The 26065-nt window shown below is 44.8% G+C and overlaps 1 protein-coding gene across 4 annotated transcripts in view; it reads left to right on the top strand.

The window, feature by feature from the left end:
* Nucleotides 1–26065, top strand: part of DENND5B (DENN domain containing 5B) — a 161467-nt gene that overhangs the window by 71090 nt on the left and 64312 nt on the right. For 2 of the 4 annotated variants that reach the window (XM_084809412.1, XM_084809413.1), the window contains exons 2-5: nucleotides 4181–4246; nucleotides 13381–13490; nucleotides 20773–21439; nucleotides 25291–25478. In XM_084809412.1, the coding sequence (XP_084665538.1) occupies nucleotides 4181–4246; nucleotides 13381–13490; nucleotides 20773–21439; nucleotides 25291–25478 (1031 nt within the window). Of the gene's footprint in view, nucleotides 1–2260; nucleotides 2382–4180; nucleotides 4247–13380; nucleotides 13491–20772; nucleotides 21440–25290; nucleotides 25479–26065 lie in introns of those variants that run through there. The other 2 variants (XM_084809411.1, XM_084809410.1) reach the window with 2 other exon arrangements.

Genomic DNA, 26065 nt, shown 5'->3' with positions numbered 1-26065 from the left:
GCTTCTGAACCGTCTTCAAGGGTAACCCCACGTAGAGTGCATTACAGTAGTCTAAATGAGAGGAGACCAGGGCATGTACTGATGGGAGCAGATGGTCGGGAAGGTAGGGGCGCAGCCGCCATATCAGATGGAGTTGGTACAGTGCTGTCCGGCTCACAGCTGACACCTGAGCCTCCATGGACAGCTGGGAGTCTAAAATGACCCCCAGGCTGTGGACCAGTTCCAAGGGTAGCCGTACCCCATTCAACACCAGGTCAACATCCCCCAACCTCCTCTTGTCTCCCACCAAAAGTACCTCAGTCTTGTCAGGGTTCAGCTTCAGCTTATTCCTCCCCATCCAGCCACTCACCGTCTCCAGACATTTGGACAGGGATTCTACGGCCAACCTTGGTGAAGATTTGAATGAGAGGTAGAGCTGCGTGTCATCCGCATACTGATGACACTGCGCCCCAAACCTCCTGATGATAGCCCCCAGCGGTTTCACATAGATGTTAAATAGCATTGGGGAGAGGATGGAACCCTGTGGCACCCCACAAGTGAGAGGCCACGGGTCCAAAATCTTCTCTCCCAGTGCTACCCTCTGGTACCTGCCGGAGAGGAAGGACCAGAACCACCATAATATGGTGTCTCCAGTGCCCAACCCCTCCAGGTGGTCCAAGAGGATCCCGTGGTCAGTGGTATCAAAAGCCACTGAGAGGTCGAGGAGAACAAGGAAGGAGCATTCGTCCCTATCCAGAGCCCTCCTCATATCATCCACCAAGGCCGTTTCTGTCCCATGCCCAGGCCTGAAGCCCGACTGAAATGGATCTAGATAATCAGCTTCTTCCAAGTGTACCTTCAACTGCATCGCCACCACCCGCTCAATCACCTTGCCCCAAAATGGCAGATTCGAGACTGGGCAAAAGTTGTTCAGAACTTGGGGATCCAAGGAGGGCTTTTTTAAAAGCAGTCTTATCACTGCCTCCTTGAGGGCTGATGGCATCACTCCCTCCTCAAGGGAGGCGTTCACCACCGCCCTGATCCCCTCACCCAGCCTCTCTCTGCAGCCCATAATGAGCCAAGATGGGCAAGGATCAAGTGAGCAGGTGGTTGGCCTTACAGATGAAAGCACCTTGTCCACTTCATCAGAAGGAAGAAGCTGGAACCGATCCCACAAAACCGGTTTGTCACAGACCGCCTCTTGCTCACTAACTGTATCCACAGCGCACGGAATAACACTCCTAATCCAATCAATTTTATCTGCGAAGTGCCTTGCCAAGGCCTCACAGGAGGCCTTAGAATGCTCCAGTTTTTTCTTGCAGTGTCATCTTGCATGGTTCTGTTTCCTCTTTTGTAGGATCTTTAGTGCTAAATTGTAAACCGCCCTGGACTGTCTTTGCAGAAATGCAGCTCACAAATACACTTTTGTGTACAACTTTTGCTCCTCATTCGTTTTTGCTGTCCTTCTGATTTTAGTTGTAGGCAGAGAGCGTTACAAGTTTAAAACATTTTAATTGGGCATTTATCCTGCATTACATTATCACTTCCATAGCACCTTCTCAGCATGTGAAGTGCTTTTTGCAATTAATATTGTTTTTTCTTTCTACATTTCACGTTGTTGCAAAGGTGTGTAGATCCCCTGAGCTGCATGAAGCCGTATCACAATTTGGCACCACGCTAACCCATATTCTATGCCAAAAAGAGCAGAGATCTGTAAAGTGCTAAAAGTATGCATATTTGTAGTTGCTTACCTGTGTCTTTAGAGCAGATAATGTTTCTATTTCTGCCAGTTGTGGGGAAGAGCAAAATGCTAAACAAGGTGTTGTATAATGCCATGCAAGGTCCCTGACCACTGCAAATTCAATCTTTTGGGTGCTCTGACTTCTTAGATTTTTACCAGGTCTTACCCACAAATTTTCATGCCCATCTTTGCTTCTCTTAAGAGCTAGAAGCCTGTTTTTAAAACATAAACGCTTAGATTCTCAGTATACTGAACTGCCATATGAAACTGACTTATATGATGTTGGATAACTGGTCCATCTAGCCAACTACTGTATATACCAGGGGTGGGGAACCTGTGGCCCTTCAGATGTTGGATGAGATGGAAGTTGTAGTCCCTGACCATTGGCTATGCTGGCTGGGGCTGATGAGAGTTGGAGTCCAACATCATCTGGAGGGCCATAGTTTGCCCATCCCGGTATCTACCAGCTAGCAGCGGTTCTCCAGGTCTGGGGCAGAGTCTTTCCAAGTCCTCCTAACTGAACTCCTTTTTAAAAAACAGGAGATTCCAGAAAATGAACCTAGGGCTTCCTGCATGTAAAGAAGCCTCCCCCAGTCTGGTATCATCTAGATATTTTGGACGTCAACTCCCATCAGCCTCAGCCAGCATGGCCCATGGACAGGTATTCTGAGCCCAATCCCAATTTCATGGTTCACTTGCAGAATACACAAACCATACTTTATATATTTATTACATTTGTAGTCCACCTGTCTTGAAAGCACATAGAGCGGCATGCATAGGGGTTCTCAGTTTATTCTAATTTAAATTTGTGCTAGGTAGATGAGGTTGAGAAAGGGGAGTGACTGGTGCCAGGGTCATTAAGAATGTTTAGGAAATTAGCTAGTTGCACACAGGTTAGTCTAGTTCACTTTTTGAGTTGGCATTGATTGGATAGTTTTAAAGAATGAATCTTCTCTTTTCAGGGGAATGATTTTATCTGTCAAGTAATTTTTTTGCACGGGGAAATCACACTCTTTTGTTGCTGATTTTAACATCTCATCTCATTCTGTTCGTCGATGGGCCAGTTCAGGTGTCGGCACTACCAAAAAGCGCTAGCCTTTGCTGGATCTCCACTCATGGAAGTGATGCTCTTTAATGCTTCTTACCCACAATCATCATCCTGTCAGGCGGAATCTTTGCACACCAGCGCACTGTGGCTGCCAGGGGATATATCGGCAGAGGTCTGCATAGGGTCTTCATGATAGAACAATGTGTGGGATAAGGAGCATTTAAACCAGTGTTTCCCAGGTTCTTGTCAGGAACTGCTGGGTCTGTGTGCAGCTCCCTCATAGAGCGAACCAAAATATTGCATCCTAGCAGGTAACCATCCTCCTTACCCAGTCAGGGCACAGGGAGGAGACAGAGCTTTCTAGGCAATGGTGATACTTCAAGAATTACCCCCACACTTGTTGGGCCTTATTGGATGATCCTTCCAGTTCCTTATGCCCTCTCTTCAGATCAGCCATGGGGAACCTCCAGCTTATGGGCCCAATCCCTCCCATGTGGCTGTTCCTCTTTAGGAATGTCCACTTTCTGAAACCACACCCTCTTACCTTTGATCTTCTGTTTTCCTGTCTCTTCCTGGATACTGTAAAGCAGGGTTGGCAGATGGTAGATTAACAGATGTTTTGGACATCAACTCCCAGAAGCCCTTGCCAGCATGGCCAATTGTCAGGAATGCTGGGAGTTGCAGTCCAAAACATCTGGAGATCTGTTTTCTGCCTACCCCTGCTGTAAGGTTGCCAGAACGCATTCTGTGCTTTCTCAAAGCATTCTGGCTTCTTCTGATTCTGAGAGCTTTGGGAATCACTTGTTGAAACATTCACACCTCTGTGTGGAGCTGTAGCCTTACAGAACCCCTTCAGTGATGCTCAAATGGAGGCAGTGACATCTGAACTGACCCTTGGTGTTTTCCACTATCGTCTAACATAGATAAATCACAGTCCATTTGGAACTTCGGCATAAACATTTCTGAAATGAGTGGGAGGGAAGGAACCAACAGTGCCTATGCACTGGCCCTGTTGACGTTGCGCTAGTGGAAACCAGTACTTGTGCAATGCCAATAGCCTAGCAAGCACTATTTACATTGTTCAAGTGTTGGTTTCTGCCAGCACAACGTCAGCAGTGCTAATGCACGGGCACCATTGGACTGTCCCTGAAGTTTCTATGAGAGCATTGAAGAACTCTGTTCATTTCAGTTGCACTGTTGCAGGAGAATTTCCTGGTAGACTGAGTTTTGTGTGGACATGTGTCTCTAACATTCATTGTCCTGTCCTTTGTCCTCCATCGGCAGCGGTGGAAGGAAATCTGGCAACCCTCATGGTACATCTCTCTCTCTTTTGTTTTAACCATGTTTTTGTGTGTCTGATTTTTCTGTTCATTTTGTTCACACGTGCTTTTTGTTTCTGTTATGTTATGTAGTCTTATACCAGTGGCTAGAAGCTGATCGCCATGGCAAGAGCTCTGATACTGCAAACAGAACATCAGGTAAAAAAGAAAAAGTAAAAGGGGGGGGGCTTAGTAATTTAAACTTTAGGCTTTCTGTACCCACTTCCATCTTATAGCTCCAGTTGAATTCAGTTAAACAATTTCCAACTGATTGGTAACTTTAAATTTTAATCAGAACTCAGTAATTATATTCCTCTCCCATTACCCTGTAGTTTTTGTATGGCAGATGTGATTATCTGTCAAAAAAGGACTGGATTTTCCTTCAGTCTAGTCATAAGTGGCGCTTGCATTAAGATTCCCCTCCCACACAAAATGTATGCAAGAGGTCATTAAAATGTTTGTTTTATTTTTATAGCCATTTAACACCCCACTGTTCAACACAAATCCCCAGCATAGTTTCTGATCCAAAAAACCAATGAGTTAAAATAGTAATTATATCAAAACAACAACCACAACCTGCTCTGATAAAATCCAAATTAAAAATGGAATCTTGAAGGCCCAAGGGGAGAAAAAGCTTTTCATTTGGCACTGAAAAGATGACAAATTTGGAGCCAGCTGTACCTCTCTGGGGAGAGCGTTCCAAAGCTGAGGTGCCATCACAGGAAAGGCCCTGTTTTCAGTGACCATCTGCCTCCCCTCTGACAGCAGTGCGACGTGGAGAAAGGCCTCCAAGGCAAATCTTAATACACGGGCAGGTTCATGTGGGAGGAGGCATGGAGGATATAGCTATCTCTGGCAAAGGACTGAGTTGGCTTGGCATCCTTTAAAAACAAAAGAATGTTGCCTGAACACTAGGAGAAGATGACATGAATTGGCCACTGTCTGGACTTAAGTCTGCAGTGAGTCCTGAGTACCAGTTGCTGGGAAACACGAGTGGGAGGGTGCTGCTGCGCTCCTGTCCTGCTTGTGGGCTTCCCATTGGGGCATCTGGTTGGCCACTGTGGGAACAGAATGTAGAATTAGATAGGCCTTTGGTCTGATCCAGCAGAGCTTTTCTATTGTTCTTAGAGTATGTTGGATGAAGATTCTGCCAGGGGCATGTAAAGCAGGAATTTATTCTGTGCGCTGCCACCCAATGCTGGACCAAAGGAGAGCAATACACATAAACAGCAAGAAGCTTCCTGCCCACCAAAAGGCTTCTTCCTCCTCTTCCCCCCAGCCCCTTTTATGCATGGCATGGGGGAGAATAAAAGCTTCTGGTCCCCTGCAAACTGGCTTTCCACAGAGTCCAAATGTGGCCAGCTGTGATTTGTACAAACCACAGTTTGTTCTGAAGCTAGCACCTGAAACTACAGTTTGATTGTAGGTTCAGATCCTGGTAGGGATGTACGAAAGTCACTTAACTTTTACGAAATTTGATTCGCGGTGGGGGGGAGGCGCTCCATCCCTCCCCCCGAAATTCTGGCCGGGGGGGAGGCGCCCCGTCCCTCCCGCCGCGAATCCTGGCTGGCCGGGTCTGCAGATGGCAGCGGCCATAGCCGCCGCCGTTTGCGTCCCTGCAGTCAGCCGTGATAGGCTACATAAATGTTTACGTAGCCTATCATGGCTGAGTTTAAAAAAAACAACAACAACCGCGCGTACGCAAATGGCGGCGCCCATGGGTGCCGCCATTTGCATTCCTTATTTTGGCACGTCTAGTCTATGTAAACATTTACGTAGACTACGGCGAAAATAAGGGGAACGCAAATACGCTATTTGCGTTCCCCTTATTTTCGCCGTAGTCTATGTAAATGTTTATGTAGACTAGACGTGCCAAAATAAGGAATGCAAATGGCGGCGCCCATGGGCGCCACCATTTGCGTACGCGCGGTTTGTTGGGTTTTTTTAACTCAGCCGTGATAGGCTACATAAACATTTACGTAGCCTATCACGGTATTTTTAAAAAATCTAGCCGTGATAGGCTACGTAAATCTTTACGTAGCCTATCACGTGTTTTTTTTTTAATTTGGAAATGGCGGTGGCGGCGGCCAGTCGGAAGACCGGCCGCTGAACCGCTGCCGGAGCTGCCGCCGCCGCCAGGGAGATTCGCCCGAGGTAAGTCCCGTCCCGGGGGGGGGAGCGGGGGGGGGCAGACCGTTTCGCCACCGATTTCGGGGAGCCAAATGCGCTGGCATTCGGTCTCCCCGAGATTCATGGCGAAATTCTCTGACATCCCTAGATCCTGGACTGAGAACAAACCAGTTTTATCTTGGTCCAGGATCCTGACCCCTCACTCTCAGAAGAAGAGGCTCCTGAGTTAATCGTTCAGAGGGAGGACTCTGATACAGAAAAGTGTCACGAGGCTTCGACCTCCTCAGGGCCGAGTTCCCCAGAAAGACCCCAACGACCTGCCTCCCTGCATCCAGAAGAGGTCTCATTGCCATCCTCAGATTCTGAGGACTCCAGCCATGAAAACACCAGCACACCACAGCCACCCCAGTGTCGTTTAGCAGACTGAGGCTGCTAAAACAGATCAGGCCCCTTTAAGAGAAAAGGCCTTCGTCAGTGTGGAAGCGGAAAGGAAGTCAAATCCCTACTACTTGGCTGAGTCATAATCTGCTCCTTGTTAAAGCAGCTTACAGACAAGTTTGACTGGCTTCCAGCCCCAGCACCACTCAGAGCTCCCTGTGGTGTTGTCCTGTTCCCATTTTTGCCACCATGGGAAACCTGACTTGGCCAAGACCTTGGTAAAAACTTGACTCATAGTGGGCAACCTTTATCCCAGGCCTCACTGCGACAGAGGCAAAATAGAACACGCTTGCACAAACCAGTTTGCTGTGTTTGGATGCAAAGGCAAACTATGGTTGGATGCAAATTCTAATCTTCTAATCTTCACTCATGTGGAGAAGGAGAGGAGCGTGTACATGAGCCCAAGATTCACCATGGCTCATTCTTGTAACAACGAACAATGGCTTATTATGTCTAAACTAGGCCTAGTATTCTTTTCTGTGTTCTTACATAGCCCCAAAACGTAGGGGATGAAAGGGCAAATCTGTTGAGAGAAAGCAGGTTCACTAAGAAATGCTGAACCAGTTGAATTAGAAGTGATAGTTGACAAAGATGGCCACCATGATATACAAGTATTTTAGATTCTCCCTAAGGCAGTTAGAGATATTTTTATATCGGTTATGTGGCAGACCGCACTTCAACAGAATTTGTAACCAACTATAGACTTGATCGTCAGAGGCTGGAGATAAGTGGACTAAGAGGAGTTTGCTGTTTTTAATTAGCATCCCATTTGTGCAGATATTGCACATTTAAAATACTCCCAACCTCCAGCTTTTTAGAACTAACTTTTCTAACCCATTTTAAATGCATAATAAGAGCTGTGTTGGATCAGCCCAAGGGTCCATCTGGTCCAGCATTGGGTATGCCCAATCAGATGCTGATAGGAAGTCCACAAGCAGGACATTGGGGGTTGGACTCGATGGTCTTATAGGCCCCTTCCAACCCCATAATTCTGTGATTCTATGACATGAGTGCACTAGCACCCTCCTGCTCATCCTTTGCAGCAACTGGTATAGAGAGGCATACTGCCGCTGATGCTGGAAGTAATATATAGCCATTATGACTAGTAGCCATTGATAGCCCTACCCTCCATGCATGTTAAGGTAAGCAGCAATATATTTTTATCTTAAGGATATTTTTATCCTGAAAATATACTGTGAGTAACAGCCCTGAAACACTATTTGCACCTTGTCTAAGAACATCATATAACAAAACTTTATTTAACAGCTTAATGGAGACCACTTAGAACCCCAAATAAAGTGGAGATGCGTTAATTTAACAGCAACACCCATTACTTTGTAATACATAAATAAATGTGAATTACACTAGATTTTGCAAACCACAGATAGGAAATAATTGCTTTTAAGTGTAAGCTTTCTTGCATTGTACCTGTACCACTAAACGTTTACTGTAATACTGCCAAACTTTACTTTGACCTATTATAGATCATACCAGTTTTGTGTGATTAATACCACTATCCTTTGCTCTTAGCTTTCCGTTCTGCTATTCTTGTAGTGCAATCCTATGCATGTTTATTCAGAAGTAAGTCCCACTTGTTCAGTGGGGCTTTCTCTCTAGTAAGTGCATTTAAATTGCCATTTTAGGAGCTTTGTCTGCTTTATGCATACTTCAAGAATGTAAAGTGTGAACGTGATCAAAGTGCCTGCCTATATCTTAGGTGTATGTTTGCCAGGAAACATACTCAGTGGCAAACCTGGGTTTGCTGCTGCATAATGTGTGAAAGAGCACTAGACATGACTAGAACTACCTTAGAAATGAATGAAAGCTCCACAGTACTTCACTTGTCAACACAAGCGTTCCGTGTCCTATGTTGGGCTGTTCCATTTGATTTATTGGTTCAGTATTCACAACTGGGGATCCCCATGTGCATATGGGGCATTGTTTCCCTTGTGGAACAGGACAGCCCCTACATGTATAGACGTCTGCGTGGGCACCAAAGCCACTCAGTTGTGGTGATGGCTGCTCCTTTCTTATAATAGTTTACAAAGGGACCGACTGACTGAGTGTAGAAACTCGCTACATACTAGCCCCCATCACCATCCCGACCAGCTCCACCCCTGACTTTAGCGTGTTAAGCAGAAGGTCTGAAGGGAGAACCTATGTTTGTAGGATCCTTCATGCGATCAGAAGCCCTGGAGGGAGGAGTTCAGAAGCTTTTACCTCTTGTGTTCCTTTAGCCACAGTTTATCGTGTCACCTGGTGAGACAAACTGTGGTTAACATTTACTATAATTTAAAACAAGCCAGCTTCTTATTATGGTTTCTGAAGCTGGCTTGTTTAAACTACCATAGTTAAGATTAACCACAGTTCCCGGTTTGGATGATACAGCAAGTCCTCAGCCATGCAGGAGGAGAGGAGGGGTGAGCGCGTAAGCCCAAAGCGCACTGCAGCTTGTTCCTGCTTATGCAGATCACGCTTAGGCATGGTGCCCGTTATCTATTTTCCCTGATTGGTATAATATTCAAGTTAGTGTTTAAGAATGCTGCTAAATTAGATCTTGTCTGTACTGGATGTGATTCATTTGGGGGAATATTGCAGTGAGAGAATGACAACACTGAGAGCTTGCAGGAAGACACATAGCTTTATATATCTTGTCAGGACAGTTTTAGCAAACTGAATGTTTTCTCCTCTCCTCTTCCTCTTCCCTCGTGCATGGCTATCAGCTTCACAATTAAATTGCAACCTCTATAATACTTTTTTGGGAAAGGCATCACTGTGGACATGTCTCTAGCGTTCTATGATTCTCCATGGAGTTGTACTTCATCTGACATTACTTTGTCACAATCAGTGGGTGGGAAGCAAAGGTTTGTGTTAGGTTCCCTGAAACTAAATCTTCCAATTTTTCTTAGAGGAAAGTTCCTACTTTTATATTTGCCTAGTAATCATTACCTAATAAATATAGGTATTTCAGGCTTTATGGAAGGTAAGTAATGCGTATGTTCACAATTTTGTTTTCTTAAGGCTCCTATTTCGTCGTAACTTTTTCTCAGCTTTATTTTCATACAAGTAAGATGTCACAACATTTATAAAATACATATTTCTGGCATTACACCCATTATTATTTCTCTTACACTAAGTCAGCAGTGCTTAACTCTCCACAAACCAGTTGACTTCTTTCTTTACAACATTCATCTAGATCAGGGGTGGGCAGCTTGTGGCCTTCCAGAAGTTTTGGCCTACAACTCCCACCAGCCCTCACCATTGGTTATGCTGGCTAGGGCTGACAGGACTTCTAGACCAAAACATCTACAAGTTGCCCACCTCTGATCTAGAAATTTATTCTGCAGTAATTTTTAGGCCTGTTGCTGTACTACAACATATGGATGAAATCCTCTTGTTGATTATTATATGTTCACCAGTTCTTATTAGTCTGTTTGTCCATTAGGAGAAAAGTATTGCTAATTTATAGCAATTCTCCCTCAGATTTAAGATTTGCTGCCATTCCTAAGAGATCTCCGTAATTTTTAAAAAAACCCATATTAAGATAATTCCTCCATGTTACTGTATATTTCTTTTTCTTGCCTCTTTTTCCTTCTACAGTGGGCTTTTTAATTTTGATGTTTGTCAAACCTCACGATTATTTCATGCATAGTTACTAAAGCAATTTCAAATTGAGAGATACTGAAATTGAGTTTAGTTCCATTCATGCTTTTTACTACTACATCATAAGATAAAAGGATATTAGGGCGCAATTCTGTGCACATTTAGACAGAAAAAGGTCCTACAACTCCCAGCATTCCCCAGTCAGCTGGGGAATGCTGGGAATGTCAGGACTTTTTTCTGTCTAAAATGCATAGGATCGTGCCCTTCGACACATTTTAATTTCTAAGGATAATCCGAGCAAGCCCTTGCACCATCAATCCCTAACCTAGTTTTGTGTGGTGACAAGGCTCATGAGAATTCTGACAAATTCAGGTTTCATCTTTTTTCTTTAATGTCATCTGTACCCTTTTCTGGCTTTCCAGAAATGAGCTTAAATATAGTTCACAAAGGCCCATAAAGCAAAAGAAGTCTCAATCCCCCCGCCCTGCATTAAAACATGAATTTGAGCACATGATGTTACATCAAGGCTGCAATCTATATAACTTCTTAAAAGCCTGATTGCAACATGGGGGTGATTTTTTTTAGGGCAGTGGGGTGCACAGCGTTGGGTTACCAAGCACTCTTCCTGCCATGTGCTGGCTTTGGCATGAAGATCTTGGCTTGCATTAATTCAAAGTTCCCCTAGTGTCAGTTAGCAGATCAGGAAAATAAGCCCGGATATGCTTGACACTCAGCCGGGGTGGTGGGGAGAGTGTTTGTTCCCAGCTGCCCAAACTGTCATTTATGAAGTCTGGAGTTATCATTCAAATTGGGCTATGAACTAATGTTTTAAAAGGCCTGGAAATAAACAGATATTTGCTTATTCTTGAAAAGTTATCAACGTAGGCATCAGCAAGCTTCTCTAAAAATAATATTCCACAAATGAAAAAAGCCCTCTCCCGGGTCACCACATACCTCACTTCAAAATACAGGCCCATCCCGAGAAGGACTTCCTCTGAAGATCTCAGTGCCCCAGCAGGCACCCTGGTCCCCTCTAGTATCCACCTTCAAAGCTGTATAGTCTTAAATTTTGAAGCCGTTGCTGCCTGTCCCTCCCCTCATTACTGTAAGCTATTTGGGTAAAGGGAGCTGGGGCTGGCATTAGAACTGGCAGTGCTGAATTGAGTGGTTCTGAACTGAGGGGAATGTACTTGGCTCAGTTTGGCTTTCCAAACCACCACCCCATCTTGAGGTTTGGCACCATCGCTATTCAGGACTGGGCAGAGGACATTTTGGTGCCTGAGGCAGAAAATATAAAACATCTCCGCTAATAAATATGTGGCACAGTCTCTTGGACAAACCCTGTTGAAAGGAGTGGTGATCTTATGCAATTCCTGTTAGTTTCAGTGGGGCTGGAGCAAGAGAGTTCTGAAATTGTGCCCACTAGTCAAAATGATTGCTATTAATGGCACCCAAATATTGTTGTCTGATGCAGTTGTCCACCTCACTTCTTCACATCCTAGGACTGCGTAGTAGTGTTCATTTGACCACTAAAACCAGTTATTGAAGCCGCCTCAGGGCCAAACTAGACCTGAGTCATGTGGCATTACAACATTGAATGTGCAGGTTAAAAAAAAATGCAAATAGTATCAGCTGGCAGTGAGGGGTGATAATTATTGGCATCCCAGCTAGCATAGAGGGGAAATTTAACTCTTTTCTCCCGTGCTGCAGTCCTGAGGAAAATCCATCCTCTGGAGGTGCTATTTGCATTGAGAATTAATCCTGTATTGGTACCATAGGATTAGGTTTCTCCACCTGCTGCAGTCCCAGTAATTTATTAGACCCCCCAGCTAATGCTATTTGCATTTCTTAAAACCCCAAACCCTGTAGGCGGTGTTAAATGCAAAGATGCATTTAACCTTGCATCTAGTTTTCCCTTATAAAGCAGGGGTCCCCGGGAGAGAGCGGAGGACAGGAAGGCCTGGTGTGCTATGGTCCATGGGTTCACGAAGAGTTGGACACGACTTAACGACTGAACAACAACAACAACCCCAACGTGTTGCCCACAGGCACCATGGTACCCGCAGGGACCTCCAGTGGTGCCCGTGAAGCAATCCACTTCCTGCCCCACTCAATTTTTTTTAATAACCTTGGGAAAATGTTAGGATAGTCTTATTTCTCTCGCTTTCTAGCCTCTAGCCCTGCTCTTTCTCTCCTCTCTATTTCTTTGCCTTGCTATTGCCCCCTCTCTCTCAGCCTCTAGCCTCACTATTCTGTCCCCCTGCCCCTCTGTAGCTCATGTTTGACTAGCTGGGCCCCCACGGCAGCCATTATGTGACTGTCCACATCCTCCACGGGTGCCATTTTGTAGTGGTGCCCACAGCACTTTCTCAAATTCCCAGATGTGCCCACAGGTCCAAAAAGGTTGAGGACCCCTGTTCTGGAGAATCAAGCAGACTTCCAGGGAACTGTGAACAGCTCCCTGGTCATATTCAGCCTAAGCTTTTTGGAGTGCTTTGTTGAGCCATGAGGTGGATCTTTCCACTAGCTCTTTCTCAAGCAGGCAGATGTGAGCACCGCTTCTTGTTCATGGGAAATTGAGCCCTGGAACCCCATTTTCCACATTTTGTTTGTGGGAGGCACTGGAGTATCATAGAAGCCTTAATGGCACCGCTTCCCCTTTGATCTTTTTGTCACTAGGACTGACATTAGACTGCTGTTTGTCATGCCTTTAATTTACCTTAGCTATAGGTTCTTGTACACCAACGTGGAACTTGAGAAATGGTGTAATGCGCCAACCTGGATTGTCGCCTTTCTAGAGGAGCTTCTATTAATGACTTATGTTTTTTAAATGATTTGTCTTTTTAATACTATGTTTAGTAGTTGAGAAATGCATGACTGTACTTTCTGATTAAGAGGTCGCATTCACTGAATGAAGGAAAGGGGTTGGATGGATATTGTGCACCCCACTTAGACCTTTAGCCTTTCTCTCCTTTTCCGAAAAGAGAAGTTGACTAAGTAAAAATGGCTGTGTCCTCACCCTCTGCATTTACTTCCATTCAGTCAGATGTTGAACAGGCCAGATGGTTTCCTTGAGAAGTAATTTGTCAGGGTGACTATTGTTGCTTCTTAATTTGTTGCAGGAGAAAATTTTGACCAGAGTCCCATAAGAAGAACTTTCAAGTCAAAGGTCTTGGCTCACTATCCCCAGAACATAGAATGGAACCCCTTTGATCAAGATGCAGTCAACATGGTATGTAGAGATGACTCCTCTTGGAAGAGATTATTCCTTCCTTGATTCCTCAGCAGGAAGGCCTCTTTCATTTGCATCAGTCTCCCTTCCCACCCATCTCCTTGAGCCACAATATACAATGTAAAAGGAAGAGAAGAAAAGTAGAAACTTGAGGTTCTGTGTAGAGGTTGTTTTATGGTCTTTTATCAGCCTGCTCAAACCAGCATGGGCAATGGCTAGCTCGGGATGATGGGAGTTGTAGTTGGACACACATGTAGGGCACCAGGTTGGGGAAGGCTGTTATACATATATCAACTTGCAGACCGATCCTATCTATATTTTATTCAGAATTAAGACCCACTGAGTTTCATGGGGCTTACTTTCCAAGCAAGCTGATATTTCCAAGTGTATATTTTAAGCAGAAAAGGTTTGGATTATGCTGCCATCAATTGCTTTATTGGCTTGTAGATTTTCAGCAGAAAGTAAAATAACTTTTAATATTTGTTGTTACACTGAATGAGTTTTCTACTTGTTTTAAAAGCTTTATAAAGTGTTCCTTTAAAAAGCAACACAATTTTCAGTTCACCTCATGGCCATGTATAGATCTCCTCTCTGCCCTATATTTCTTCTCCTCTTGACCACTCTCTCCTCTATACTTCATTTTCTTTTCTTGGCCTGCCAGCTTCTCAAAGCACTTGCCTTCCCCTCTCCTAGGCACTTATTTCTACGCCTTCTCCCCAAGACACTGTGGCTTGACGTGGCTCCGAGAGCAGCTCAGCCAACGGCAGCCAGAAAACCATGCTTCTCCATGACATCACAACAGCTCAGCCAATCATTGCCAGGGCTTCATCATTAAAAACAAACAAAACCTTAGTTCATTACAATATAGTTCAACGCGGTATATAAAATACCCAATGATGCACTTAAAGAACTGCTGAAGCTCTTAACTTGAGCTGTATATGCCCGTATAGCCCTTATTTCTTCTCCTGCTCCTCAAATCTTGTTTATTGCAAAATGGTATCATTTTAAGGAGTGGGGAAGTAGGATGGGAATAAAAGCCTCACTTAAGGGTATATTCTCCTCCTAACAATAACCAGAGGCAGATGCTGGCCTTTGTTGCTCTTTTTTCTGTATTAGTTTTGTCATCGCCTTGTATTTTTGTCTGCTATTTATATAAATAGCAATAGGTGATCTCCCTTGCAAGAAAATGCACAAGCTTTTTGAAGGTTAACCCACGGGAGTATTCTGTTGTTGCTAGATGCTAAATGAACTGCAAATGGCTTCTGAAAAATCTGGTTCATGGAAGAAGGAGAGAGGAGAGAAATTCCTTTTAAGAAACTGCAGCCCTCAGTTCTTCTTACTGAACCACACGGGATGCCACAAGTATTAAAACTGCTGGTTCTTGCATGTAGTTAAGGCTGTTTTCCATCCTGCTCTTCAGTCATGGAGAACCTCTCAGTGACTTACCGGCATATCCATGGGGAGATGCAGGTGTCTCATGCGTCTCTTGTTCATCATTAGTACTGGCACCTTTCCCCCCCAGAAAGTAAGAGTGAACACGCCCTTTCTATATTACATTTTAAGGTCTGGCAGAACACTCTTGTGGATTTTAAGATCTGTGAGCATAGGTGATGCTATTAGAGGCTAACAGTGGGCCAGTCTTACCCCTGAAAAATGACTTTATTCTCCCCCCACCCCCTGATCCATTCCCTACTGCCAATATATTTTCAGCTGGAATTGAAGCTGCTGAACAATCAAATGTGTGTTATTCCTACCTTGCAACAGCTCATGTATAAGATGCAAAACTTTCCATGTTTTGCTTTTTCTTTGCTCTCCTGGGTGTCAGGGGCAGGGGGAGATCAGTGTCAAGTGCCCAGCCTCGGTCTGTCTTTGTGATCCATCGGATTGCTTTTATTATGCAAACTACAGTCAGATCAGCAGTGCCTCAGGTTCCAATCGGAATCCACAACCAGCCGGGAAGTCTCTAGACAGCTTCGCATAATACAGGACCTACAAACAACTCCCTTTGGTTAATGCATTATATTAGATAGTTGCAACGAAAACTGGTGCCAGCTGTCTCTTCGACAACCTGAGTGGCTGGTTAAGCCCCTCCCTGCGCGGCCAGCCTTTTGGAACACCTTACGACTTGACGTTGCTCCTTTCGCCTAGCCTGACATCTCACCCTGGCATCTTGTACTTCTAACTCCTCCTCCTGCTCTGGCATTCTCATGGGTGAAGAGGACCCTGGTTGGCTACTTTCCAACTGATTAGCTTGCACCTGGACAACTTTTACTCTGGGACTGCTGGTCTCCCGCAGCCTTGGCACCTCCGCAAACCCCCCTGCTTCCTGTCCCTCCTACTCCGAATCACCCATGTCTGTTGGGGGCGCCTCTGCCGAGATGCTGGGCGCAATCCCTACAATCAGATTCTCAACAGCTTCTGTCACATGTTCGGGTGCCAGCCCTACATTGCGTGCTTGGAAGAAACATTCGTGATACAAGTGGAACCTGCAACAAAACATTGCAGCATGGAGTGCTCCTGTTCAGGATTCCAGCCACTCACTCCATTTTCCACCCCACCCCGCAACAATCAGCATCCCATGCCCACTGAGCAAGCTCATTCCTTTTGAGGCTGTTCTTTGGGGTGGGGTGGGGGACACATATTGCCCCTTAGCTTTTTCCCCCCTAAAGTTTTTGTGTACTTCTGTAATCTGTGGGGTTCTCCCAAGCATGCCCATATTTTTCTCTTGTATGTGGGTGGTACCCATGTGGCTACAAAAGGACCGATACTCAGAGAATTGAGTGTGCTATTATTATGTATCAGGGGTGCAGAACCTCAGGCCAGGGGGCGAATCCAGCCCTTTCGGGATCCCAATCCAGCCTTCTGGGGGTCCCCAGAAGGCCACATCCCTTCCCCTAGCTCCACTCCCTTTCCCCTAAACACCAATTTTATTTATTTATTTATTTATTTATTTATTTATTTCATTTCTATACCGCCCAATAGCTGAAGCTCTCCGGTTCACAAAAATTAAATCCAAGCAACACACAATAAAACAATTTAAAATATACAGAACATTAAAACCACAATATAACAATACAACCACAATAAAACCTAGCAGCAGTGCAGGAGTTTAAAATACAGATTTAAAACAGCAAAGATAAAAATTTAGAAAGCTAAAATGCTAAAATGCCTGGGAAAATAAAAAGGTCTTCACCTGGCGCTGAAAGGAATACAATGTAGGCGCCAGGCGAACCTCACTAGGGAGCTCATTCCAGAGCCGGCATGCCACAGCAGAAAAAGCCCTCCTCCTAGTAGCCACCCGCCTCACTTCCTTTGGCAGGGGCTCACGGAGAAGGGCCGCTGATGATGATCTTAAGGTCCGGGCAGGCACATATGGGAGGAGGTGATCCTTCAGGTAACCTGGCCCCAAGCCGTTAAGGGCTTTGAATGTTAACACCAGCACTTTGAATCGGGCCTGGAAATGGACTGGCAGCCAGTGCAGCTGGAAAAGTACTGGCGTAATATGAGCTCGCAGGCCAGTCCCTGTTAACAATCTTGCTGCCCTATTTTGGACCAGCTGAAGTTTCCGGACCGTTTTCAAAGGCAGCCCCACGTATAACGCATTGCAGTAATCCAGACGAGAAGTTATCAGAGCATGGATAACTGTAGCAAGGCTATCTCTGTCCAGATAAGGGCGTAGTTGGTATACCAGCCTAAGCTGATAAAAAGTGCTCCGTGCCACTGAGTTCACCTGTGCCTCAAGTGACAGTTCTGGGTCCAAGAGCACCCCCAAACTACGAACCTGATCCTTTAGGGGGAGTGCAACCCTCTCCAGAACAGGTTGAATATCACCTAGCCAGGCAGACGAACCACCCACTAACAGTACCTCCGTCTTGTCTGGATTGAGTTTCAGTTTATTAGCCCTCATCCAGTCCATTACCGTGCCCAGGCACTGATTCAGAACAGCCACTGCCTCACCTGGTTTTGATGAGAAAGAGAGGTAGAGCTGGGTGTCATCCGCATATTGATGGCACCTCAGCCCACACCTCCGGATAACCTCCCCCAGCGGTTTCATGTAGATGTTAAACAGCATGGGGGATAAAATAGAGCCCTGTGGAACCCCATGGCACAGTTGCCATGGCACAGAGCAGTAATCCCCCAGCACCACCTTCTGGAATCGGCCATCCAAGTAGGAGCGGAACCACTGTAGTGCAGTGCCTCCTACTCCCAACCCAGACAACCTATCCAGAAGGATACCATGGTCAATGGTATCGAAAGCCGCTGAGAGGTCCAGGAGAATCAACAGGGTCACACTCCCCCTGTCCCTCTCCTGGCAGAGGTCATCCCACAGGGCGACCAAGGCAGTTTCCGTTCCAAAACCAGGCCTGAAGCCCGATTGAAATGGATCTAGATAATCCGTTTCATTCAAGAGTGCCTGGAGCTGTCCTACAACCACCTGCTCAAGCACCTTGCCCAGGAAGGGGATGTTGGCCACTGGCCTATAATTGTTAACATCCTCTGGGTCCAGGTTAGGCTTTTTCAGGAGTGGTCTAATTACTGCCTCTTTTAAAGCAGCAGGCACCACTCCCTCTCTCAAGGAGGAATTTACAACCTCCTGGACCCAGCCGGACAACCCCTCCTTGTTTGATTTAATAAGCCATGAAGGGCAAGGGTCAAGCACACAAGTGGTCGATCGGACTTGGCCAAGCACCTTGTCCGCATCCTCAGGCCTCAGTAACTGAAACTCATCCAATAAAACTGGACCAGACGGTGCTCTGAACGCCTCTATCAATGGAACTGCATTAATGGTGGTGTCCAATTCATGACGAATCTGAGCGACTTTATCCTCAAAGTGCCGCGCAAACCCGTCACAGCGTGCTACCGAGGGTTCCACCGTCTCTCTCCCTGGCCCAGAATGTAACAGGCCGCGAACCACTCGGAAAAGCTCCGCCGGACGACACTGAGAAGATGCAATGCTGGTGGAAAAGAACTGCCTCTTTGCCACCCTCACCGCCACAGAGTAGGCTCGATAGTGGGCTCTTACCTGTGTTCGGTCAGACTCAGCACGAGTTTTCCTCCACCTGTGTTCTAGCCGTCTCCCCTCTTGCTTCATTGCCCTCAGCTCAGGTGTATACCAAGGAGCTGGCCGGGCTCTGCTCAGAGGGAGAGGGCGCTTGGGCGCGATCGTGTCAACCGCCCGAGTCATCTCTGCATTCCACAGAGCGACCTGGGCTTCGACAGGAGCACCAGCCATACCAGCAGGAAAATCCCCCAGAGCCCTCTGGAATCCATCGGAATCCATTGATCTCCGGGGGCGGACCATTTTAATAGGTCCCCCACCCTTGCAGAGGGGAAAGGCCGCCAGGAGTCTAAACCTCAGCAGGAAGTGATCTGACCATGACAAAGGGACAGATGTTAATTCCTCCACTTTCAGATCACCATCCTCCTGCCCAGTTGAGAAAACCAGATCAAGCGTGTGTCCTTTTGTATGCGTTGGGCCGATGACATGTTGGGACAGCCCCATGGTTGTCATGGTGGCCATGAAGTCCTGAGCTTTCCCGGATACAGCGGCCTCGGCATGGAAGTTGAGATCCCCCAGGACCATCATCCTAGGGGTCCTCAACACCAAGTCCGAGACCACCTCCGTCAGCTCAGGCAGGGAGTCTGATGGGCAGCGGGGTGGGCGGTACACCAACAGAATCCCCAATCTGTCCCGGGTACCCAACACAAAGTACAAACGCTCAAGATCTGCGCTCGAATGAGCAGGAAGCCTGGAGTGGGAGATTGAATTCCTATAGACCACGGCAACCCCCCCTCCCCGACCCTCAAGTCGGTGTTGGTGCTGCACCGAGTACCCAGGAGGGCACAGCTGGGAGAGAGTGACCCCTCCCAGTTCCCCCACCCAGGTCTCAATAATACATGCCAGGTCAGCCCCCTCATCCACAATCAAATCATGCCAATTGTTTGGCAGTCTGTCCGTCCCCCATTCTACAAGGTTGGAAAGGCCCTCCGAAAGTTCAGTTACTGACAGTAAGAGCTTTAAGCTACAATATGCTGGTGTTTTTTGCATTTTGGCCCTGTCCTGTTTGCCTAACCATTACAATGCGGCCCCCAAGAGCTTCTGCAAAATGGAATTCTGGCCCTCAGGCTAAAAGGTTCTGCACCCCTGCTATGTATGATCATGGGTCTATGATTTCTAGAAGCCCACTTCACTAAGCATTAGGGATTTTTCCAAACTTGCAAATGATCTAAGGACTATATTAGAAAAGTGAACCAGAGAAATACAGTGACTTATCGTTCCTTCCTTAATTTTAACATTGGAGGCAATGAGTGAGTTTCATTGAACATTGAGATTATAGCTACCTTGAGCTTCAGGAAAAGTGAGATAAACGTATAATAAATGATTTATAGAAATCTCTCTGTAGGGACTTTCAGTATAATCTTTTATGTTGCATGTTGAGTACATCACAAATGACAGATCTGAACTTGAGCACCATTTTCATAGCCTTACCTCCTTTTTTTTAATTAATAGCTAGAAATATTAGTTTAGAACATAAAATACCTTGTCAACATTCTAGGACATCAGTTCCAAGAGATGTATATATAGATTAGTGGGTTTTACAATGTTGATTGTTGAAAACAGCTGTGCTTCCACTACCAATTAATGAGAACATATGTTTATTTAAATTTGTATATAGTTGCTGCTAAGAGATATCTGGAACCCTGGTAGGGCTGTTTCAGCATTCCTAAAGTTGTAGCATTTAGCTTTAGGTTGCTGAAATATAGCTCTATACTGGTAAATTCTGCCTCCTTTTTAAAATTGTGTGATCCTCACTCCTTGCTAAGAGGATAGTTTTCTTTTTTGTTGTTGTTAGCTTCTTTATTGAGCTACTCACAGCTAATGCATGAGGACGTAAATGAATTTATGAACAGTGGCAAAAAGCTATTGCAGTATAATTGTGCAAAGTCATTCGGTTGGCTTGGTAAAAATGCAAATTAAGGCAATGTCCTTTTCTGACTGAGGCTGAGAATCTAATTTTTAAGAGTGCAGATTTTAATTAAATGGTTTAACAAGATGGCTTTTCCCACTCCTTTCCTTGTTTCTGGTTAATAATCATGGTAAAGACAGTGTGCCCAGGGGCATTTCCTCTGCAAACCCTATTGAACCAAATGGGAAACTATACCGTTGTTGTGTGCTGTTAAGGTATTGCTTTGGGGTGTGCACAAGAGATGTTCTGGGTGAATTGGATTGTCTACTGATGTGTGTATGTGTGTGTATGTTCCCTCCCTCTTCTTCCCACAGCTATGTATGCCCAAAGGGCTGTCTTTCAGGACTCAAACTGATAACAGAGACCCCCAGTTCCACTCGTTCATTATTACCCGGGAAGATGGTTCCCGCACGTACGGGTTTGTCCTCACCTTTTACGAGGAGGTTACGAGCAAGCAAATTTGCACGGCCATGCAAACTCTTTATCAAATGCACAACGTGGAGCAATGCAGCAGTGTCTGTGCCTCGTCCTCGTGCAGCATGGACTCCCTGGCCAGCAGCCTTGACGATGGTGACTCCACATCGCTGGCCAAGATGCAGCGCTACAACTCGTACGACATCAACAGGGATACACTCTATGTCTCGAAGTGTATTTGCCTCATTGCTCCCCTGCCTTTCATGCAAGCCTGCAAGAAGTTCCTCATCCAGCTTTACAAGGCCGTCACCTCTCAGCAACCCCCACCTTTACCGCTAGAGAGCTACATCCATAACGTTCTTTACGAAGTGCCCCTTCCACCCCCAGGGAGGTCACTAAAATTCTACGGGGTGTACGAGCCTATAGTTTGCCAGAGACCTGGGCCTAATGAGCTCCCACTGTCTGACTATGCTCTCCGGGAGGCCTTCGAACTGCTGGGCTTGGAGAACCTCATTCAGGTTTTTACATGTGTTCTCCTAGAAATGCAGATCCTTCTTTATTCTCAAGGTAAGTAGACCTCTACTAATCTGATCAGGCTGTTGACTTTTCCCTGTCCTGCCAAAATGCTGGTACTTTCACAAATAATAATGCGGTAGTGTTGATTATAGGCCCATAAAAAGAGAGAGAAAGGTGTCCTGAAATCTCAGGCTGGCTGTGAGGTCTCTGTAAGACTTTTAAAAAAGATATTTGCCTGTTTTAATTACTCATATTTATTGCTAGGGATAGCTAGTGATCAAAGTGGTTTCCATTATGCGTTCCTTGATCTTTCCATAAAATAATTGGAAACTTAATAATTGAAAACTTAACAATTCTTGTCTCCAGAATGGTACAGTATTGAGCAGGGAGGGAGACAGTGAAGGTAACGGCAGAGGGGCAGGCAAGTAACAGTTGGTCTGTTTGCCACGTGCAAACCACTCTGGAGACCTGTCAGGCCAAAAAGTGGGTTATAAATACGAATAATAGTATCCCCAACAGTATCCCCAAGACGATAATATACTTCCAAGAGTATTCCTCCTTGTCTGTAATAGTCTTTTAATTGTGATAAAACTTATAAAAACAAGATTTTTCCAAAGAACCAGTCTAAAATCATCACTCAAATCCTTTTGGATATAAGCACATTTATTTTAACAGGCAGGATGCTCTGTATTCTGTTACAAATTTAGTCTAAAGCACAACTTAAAGATAGGCCATTGGTACAGAAGGCAGTGTCTATCTTCCAAGAAAATTATAACTTTCAGGAATAGAGCAGATTCTGAGGGAAAGCGTTATTTATATTTTGGGTAATAACCCTTTTAACTGCTACGCTCAAGGCATTACCCTCCAATATTTTTTCTAACACATTTTAAATAGCTTCCTAAGGTCTTCTGCTCTTTTGAAAGCAATTACCTCAGCATCGAAACTGACTTCTGTATGTGAATTTCTGTGCTGCCCTTTGAAGGTTTAAAACTATTTTAAATATATAGGGTTTCCTTATGCCTAAGAAGAGCGTAATGAAATTTGGGGGGTGGCAGGAAGTGGTGTTCCAACAGTTGCAAAATAATCCTGTTCTGCGGCTGTTAATACAACTTCCTGAGGATCAGTAACATAATGCTACTGGCACAAGATTGGTATCGGAGACAGGGTGAATTAAATTGTTGGCTCTGCAGAAACTAGGAAATCGGTTTTGGATGTGTGCCTGCAAGCAATTTAAACAAGAATTTGGTTCTTCCTGGCTTTGCAGTTGAAGCCTTTTTCTGTTTGGGAGCATTTTTACCTGCACATTCATTCATTCGATGCATAGAGCTTCCAAGGCAGTTTTACAAAAACAAGATAATAATAAAATATAAACTTGTTAAAAAGAAGGGGAAAAAATTGAAATGATTGCCCGGGGCAGAAACGATAACCATGTTGGTGCCAGTTAGATGAATTAAATCTCTCCAGAATTTGACCACCTCAGGGACTGGGGCATATTTTCATTAACTTTTAGTCTTTAGACGACAGACCTTGGTAGGGCAGGAGATCACTAGATTTCCGCCACAAAAAAATCCAATGGAGACAAAGAGAGGGTGAAGTTCCTGGTGTCCCCAGACACCTGCATCCTGCTAAGAAGAGCAGGGGTGCTGTGGAACCAAAGGGCGGGATTTCCTCCCACACCAGTTTTCTGGTAAATTGGGTAGGTACTGGAGTATGCCTTACTCTACATGCCCTGCAAACAAATGGTGCCAGAAAACAGTAAGGGCATCTCATTCTCCTGTTCATGCTTATGGGGGGCATGTCTGTAGTCAACTGCTGTGGTTTGTGCCTTCCTTAACATGGCATGTGATGACTTTTAAGTCATGGGTAAAAAACTTACGTATTGGTCTTAGGATACTGTCTGGAAGCATGTGTGTATGGTGGCTGTCTGTCAGCCCTAGGTCATAGGGAGCTGGAGTGCATATCCACTACCTCGAACGGTGATCCATTGTGGACATGGATTTCTAGAAAAGCCAGCCACTGCCACAAGACTATTTTTAAACTGTGAAATTAGTTCTCTGCGTGAGTGAGGGAGAGAGAGAGAACGAAATACAGTCCTGTCCATTGGCAATGGAGAAAATTAAGGCTGTGAATACATTATTAATGCTCATGTGTCTCAAAAGGTCGAGATAATCAAATTGCTCCTTCACTATCCCCTTGCTAAAAATGTGTTTTCCTCCAGTTTTTACCCTCCTTCATTGTGTCTGTAGTAAGGGAGAATTTGGACCTCTAGTGCCCCCCCCCCCCCCCCGTTCCCGGACATATAGTTTTTTAGTTCCTACATTAATGTTGATCAGACTATTTTTTTTCCTATGCTGAAAGCATGGCATCATATTCAAATACAGATATTTGAGTAAAATCCATAAAAATGGATAATATACTTGAGAGGCAGTGGTTTTTATTTTACTCATTAATGCTCCTCCAGTAGAGAGGTAAAGGGAAGCACAGCTAGTGGTATTCAGTATAAAAATGTGTGATGTATGCATTTCGAATGGATTTGGCCCATATTTTCCAACCTAATACCTTATGAGCAATTCTAAGATAGCTTCCCTTTAAAATCAGCTGCTGAAACTGTCTTTAAAGTTTGGGCTGGAATACTTGAGAGATTGCCTCTCTCTCCAAATGGCACACTTATTAAATACTTTTGCTAAGTATTCCAAGATTTCTTTGAACCAGAGGCAAACCCTTGATTTGCTGTTGGGAAAGTCATGAGACCTGTCCTAGTTAGTCTGGCTTGCAGTGCTATGTGTATATTATGAATAGATGTGCATAAGTCTCCTGTGGGAATCCATTATGAATTAACCAACAAAGGATAATAGAGCAACGAGTGTTCAGACTTCAGATAAATAAATAACTGTTAAGACTGGAGAACCTCCTGCTATCCACGTGTAACTCCACATCAGTCCCATGGAATACCCCCCCAACAAACACAATCTCTCTCTCTCTCCCTCTCTCTCTCTCTCTCTCTCTCACACACACACACACACACACAGTCTATCTATACACACAGAGAGAGAGAGAGGGAGAGAGAGAGAGAGGGAGAGATCTGTGTGTGTGTGTGTGTGTTTAAAACCCGCATTTAAAAAAGCAACCCACTCTGGAATTATTTGCATTTTCTAATATTGAGGAAATGAATTGATGACCAAGTTGAAGTTGCCATCTTTAGAACAGCATTGGGCAGCATCAGAAGAGTGAAATATTTATATCAGTTATTGTGCAAATATGCTTTTCTGGTTAGAAACAAATTGAATACACAGGAATAAAATGCTGACAGGATATCTGTGAACTTGACTGGAGTACTCGCATGGAAACGTGTTAAAAATCAGTCCTAGGGCACATTTTATGTTTATGTAGCTAATTCTCATTCTGCCTTAAGGTGAATTTGCAGGCAGTCTTAGAATCTGGAATTTACTAACACATGAGCTGAAAATTCAACCTAATGAGCAATTATGAGCGAAAAAGGACATGACAGCACTTCTTCCTGTTTGTTCATTCCTTTCTCATCCCATCTGCATATTGCCTTTCCTCTGGCAATTCAACAAAGCAATGTACATGATTCTGCTTTGCTGTTCTCTGAGCATTCCTGGTGTTTATCTTAAATTCACTTTTTAAATTTTGTATCATAGCTGGATGCATCTAGTTAAAGTTTCATAGCTTTGTTTGTGCAATTGTTGTGAGTTAATATTTTAATCCATTTTGAACAGCCAGCGCACATTAAATCATGTTGATGAATAACTCTATAAAGTGTGTCCTGTGGGTTTGCGAATTGCTCTGCAGTTGCCATCTGCCTGATGTTGAATTGTTCATGGGTTTTCCAAAGTAATGGGTGTTTTAAATGTCATTCTGTCTTGACTTTCTCTGTTCAGACTATCAGCGCCTGATGACTGTAGCAGAGGGGATCACCACGCTGCTGTTCCCGTTTCAGTGGCAACACGTGTATGTCCCTATCCTCCCAGCCTCTCTCCTGCATTTTCTTGATGCTCCTGTACCTTACTTGATGGGTCTGCAATCCAAGGAGGGAACAGATCGTTCCAAACTGGAACTTCCCCAAGAGGTGAATGTTGCATGCAGCTGATCCTTAACACTGTTTTCAGTGCAGAATTTTGGCTCCCTGAGTTAAGGACTTTCATTAGGTTTAACTGGCTATAAACTAAGCATTAAATTCCATAGGGGGGTGTGTGGCTTTTCTATGCATTTGGAGTACACAGATCCATTAGGTTCTGTTTAAATATAAATTCTGTCTAGCCAGAAACAACAGAGTGAGGTTTTTCTTTTGTTATTATCGTAGAACACAGCACCAGCATTTATGTGCAATAGGCTTGGACAGCAAATAGTAACAACTAGGATTTCTTCGGTTGTTATTAATATCCCTGGCCTCCCCCTCCCCCCACAATATCGGAGGGAATACTGAGAATGAACTTAAGAGTTTTCATGTAGATTCTCTCCCGTTCTCCCCTTGCACCAGGTAGAAGTGAATGGCTGAAGAGGGCGATCTTGCATTTGTTTGAATATGGAACCTCTCTGACTCTGCCAGAAAGAACCGCCCTGGTGCAGTCATTCATTTCTGTCTGTGGTGCCGAGGAGGAAGAAGTGGATAAATCATACGAGTGATTTATCGTATGAAATCATATGAGTGAAGCC

The sequence above is a fragment of the Heloderma suspectum genome, chromosome 7 (genome assembly GCF_057233095.1).
Source record: "Heloderma suspectum isolate Gila_16-S chromosome 7, 16-S_ref, whole genome shotgun sequence".
NCBI lineage: Eukaryota > Metazoa > Chordata > Lepidosauria > Squamata > Helodermatidae > Heloderma > Heloderma suspectum.
Note: the sequence above shows the minus strand (reverse complement) of the source record. Positions and strands in the feature narration are given on the sequence as shown.